Source organism: Herpailurus yagouaroundi, unplaced genomic scaffold (assembly GCF_014898765.1).
Source record: "Herpailurus yagouaroundi ecotype Mexico unplaced genomic scaffold, PumYag 199, whole genome shotgun sequence".
In the NCBI taxonomy this organism is placed as follows: domain Eukaryota; kingdom Metazoa; phylum Chordata; class Mammalia; order Carnivora; family Felidae; genus Herpailurus; species Herpailurus yagouaroundi.
Genome location: NW_024412430.1, coordinates 12,995,320 through 12,996,781, shown reverse-complemented (window position 1 = coordinate 12,996,781; position 1,462 = coordinate 12,995,320). Strand labels below are relative to the sequence as shown.

General features: G+C 68.3%; 1 protein-coding gene across 1 annotated transcript in view; it reads right to left on the bottom strand.

Moving 5' to 3' along the window:
• Positions 1-1,163, bottom strand: part of DMRT3 (doublesex and mab-3 related transcription factor 3) — a 16,585-nt gene extending 15,422 nt beyond the window's left edge. Inside the window, exons 1-2 of the mRNA XM_040449433.1 lie at positions 867-1,163; positions 2-631 (exon numbers count right to left, since the gene is read on the bottom strand). Coding sequence (XP_040305367.1) covers positions 2-333 — 332 coding nt within the window. The 5' untranslated portion in view covers positions 334-631; positions 867-1,163. The remainder of the gene's footprint in view (position 1; positions 632-866) is intronic.
• Positions 1,164-1,462: the final 299 nt, after the last annotated feature.

Sequence of the window (1,462 nt, the reverse complement as noted above, 5' to 3'; positions counted from 1 at the left end):
CGGCGGCGGCTGCGGGGCGGCGGCGGCGTCCCCCGGCGGCGGGGGTCCCGGCAGGGCGCGCAGCGAGTCCGGGATGAGGCTCTCGAGGCTCTCGTTGGCCTGCTGCCTGCGCAGCGCCACCTGCGCTGCCATGACCCGCTGCCGCTCGATGATGAGGATGCACTTCTCACAGGTGCAGTCCTTGAAGCGGCAGTAGCGCTTGTGGCCCTTGAGCCAGGACAGCACGCCGTGGTTGCGGCAACGCGCGCACTTGGGCGTGCGCTGCAGGGGCGCCCGCGGCGGCTGCGACACCGGGCCGCCCATGTACAGGTAGGGGGAGCCGTAGCCGTTCATGTCCCGGACTCCAGGAAGAGCAGGCGGGCTGGCGGCGGCAGCGGGCCAGGGGGCGCTGGACGGCGGGGCAGAGAGGCCCGCTCTCGGGCGGCCTCCGGGCGGCGCGGTCCTCGGTCCCGCAGCCCCGGCGGCCGCGTGCGCTCCGGGATGGCGGGAGGTGCAGCGGCCGTCTTCAAGGATCCCGCGACGCCCGCACCGTCAGCCTCGCTCCGGTGCTCCGCAATCCCACGCGCGTCGCGTCTCTCTGCCAGAGGCTGCTTCGGCTGGCACGTCCTTCCTCGCAGAGGCGTTGCGGCGGCTGCAAAGAGCCGGCGAGAGCTCTGGTTAAGATCTGAGCCAGCTCGTCTGCAGCTCCCGCGCGCGCCGGGCGGCCCCAGCACCTCCTCCGCCGCCCTCCCCCCTCCACTCCTCCTCCCTCCCACTTGTCACCCCCACCCCTAGGGTCCCGATCTCCTTGCACTCTCCACTCCCCACCCCACTCCACGCCTTCCTCTTTCCTTCCCGCTCGCGCCCCCAGAGTCCCTGCACTTCACCTTCCTTGCCACCTGCAGCCAGGCCACTCTGGCGGGGGCGCTCACGGCCCCCTACTCCAAGCTCTCTTCGCTCGGCCGGACTGCGGCGCTCCGGGACGCGGCGGTGCACGCGGGGCGGGGAAGAGGAGGGCCGGCGGGGGTGCGGGTGGAGGTGCCCGTAGGCCAGTGAGCTGGCCGCTCCCCTTCTCTCCCCTCCCCTCCCTGCAGGCCTGATTTGTCGGCGCCGAGCCCGAGGCCACTTTCATCCCCACACTTGGCGGCCGAAATGGCTCGGCGAGATCCGGAGCCTACCCGAGCCTTGCGGGTGCACTTGGGACCCAGCAGGAGCCGAGAGGGTTTCACTTAGGGCGAGCCCTGCGGCCACTGGCGGGTGCAGTTGGGGTAGGGCAGTGCCACTGGTTCGGGGAAATTTTGACTTTCTTGATTTCCTTTGCAACATTTCTTTTTCTTTTGCTGCTGTGGAACAAAATGTATGTTTATGAAAACCTGCTGGCCCGAGGATGACAACCCATCTTGCGGGCTATTTCAAGGGGAAAAAAGACCGCCCTCTCTGGCCTTGAGTTTCTCTACTCCCCAACCCATGTTTTAATAATAAT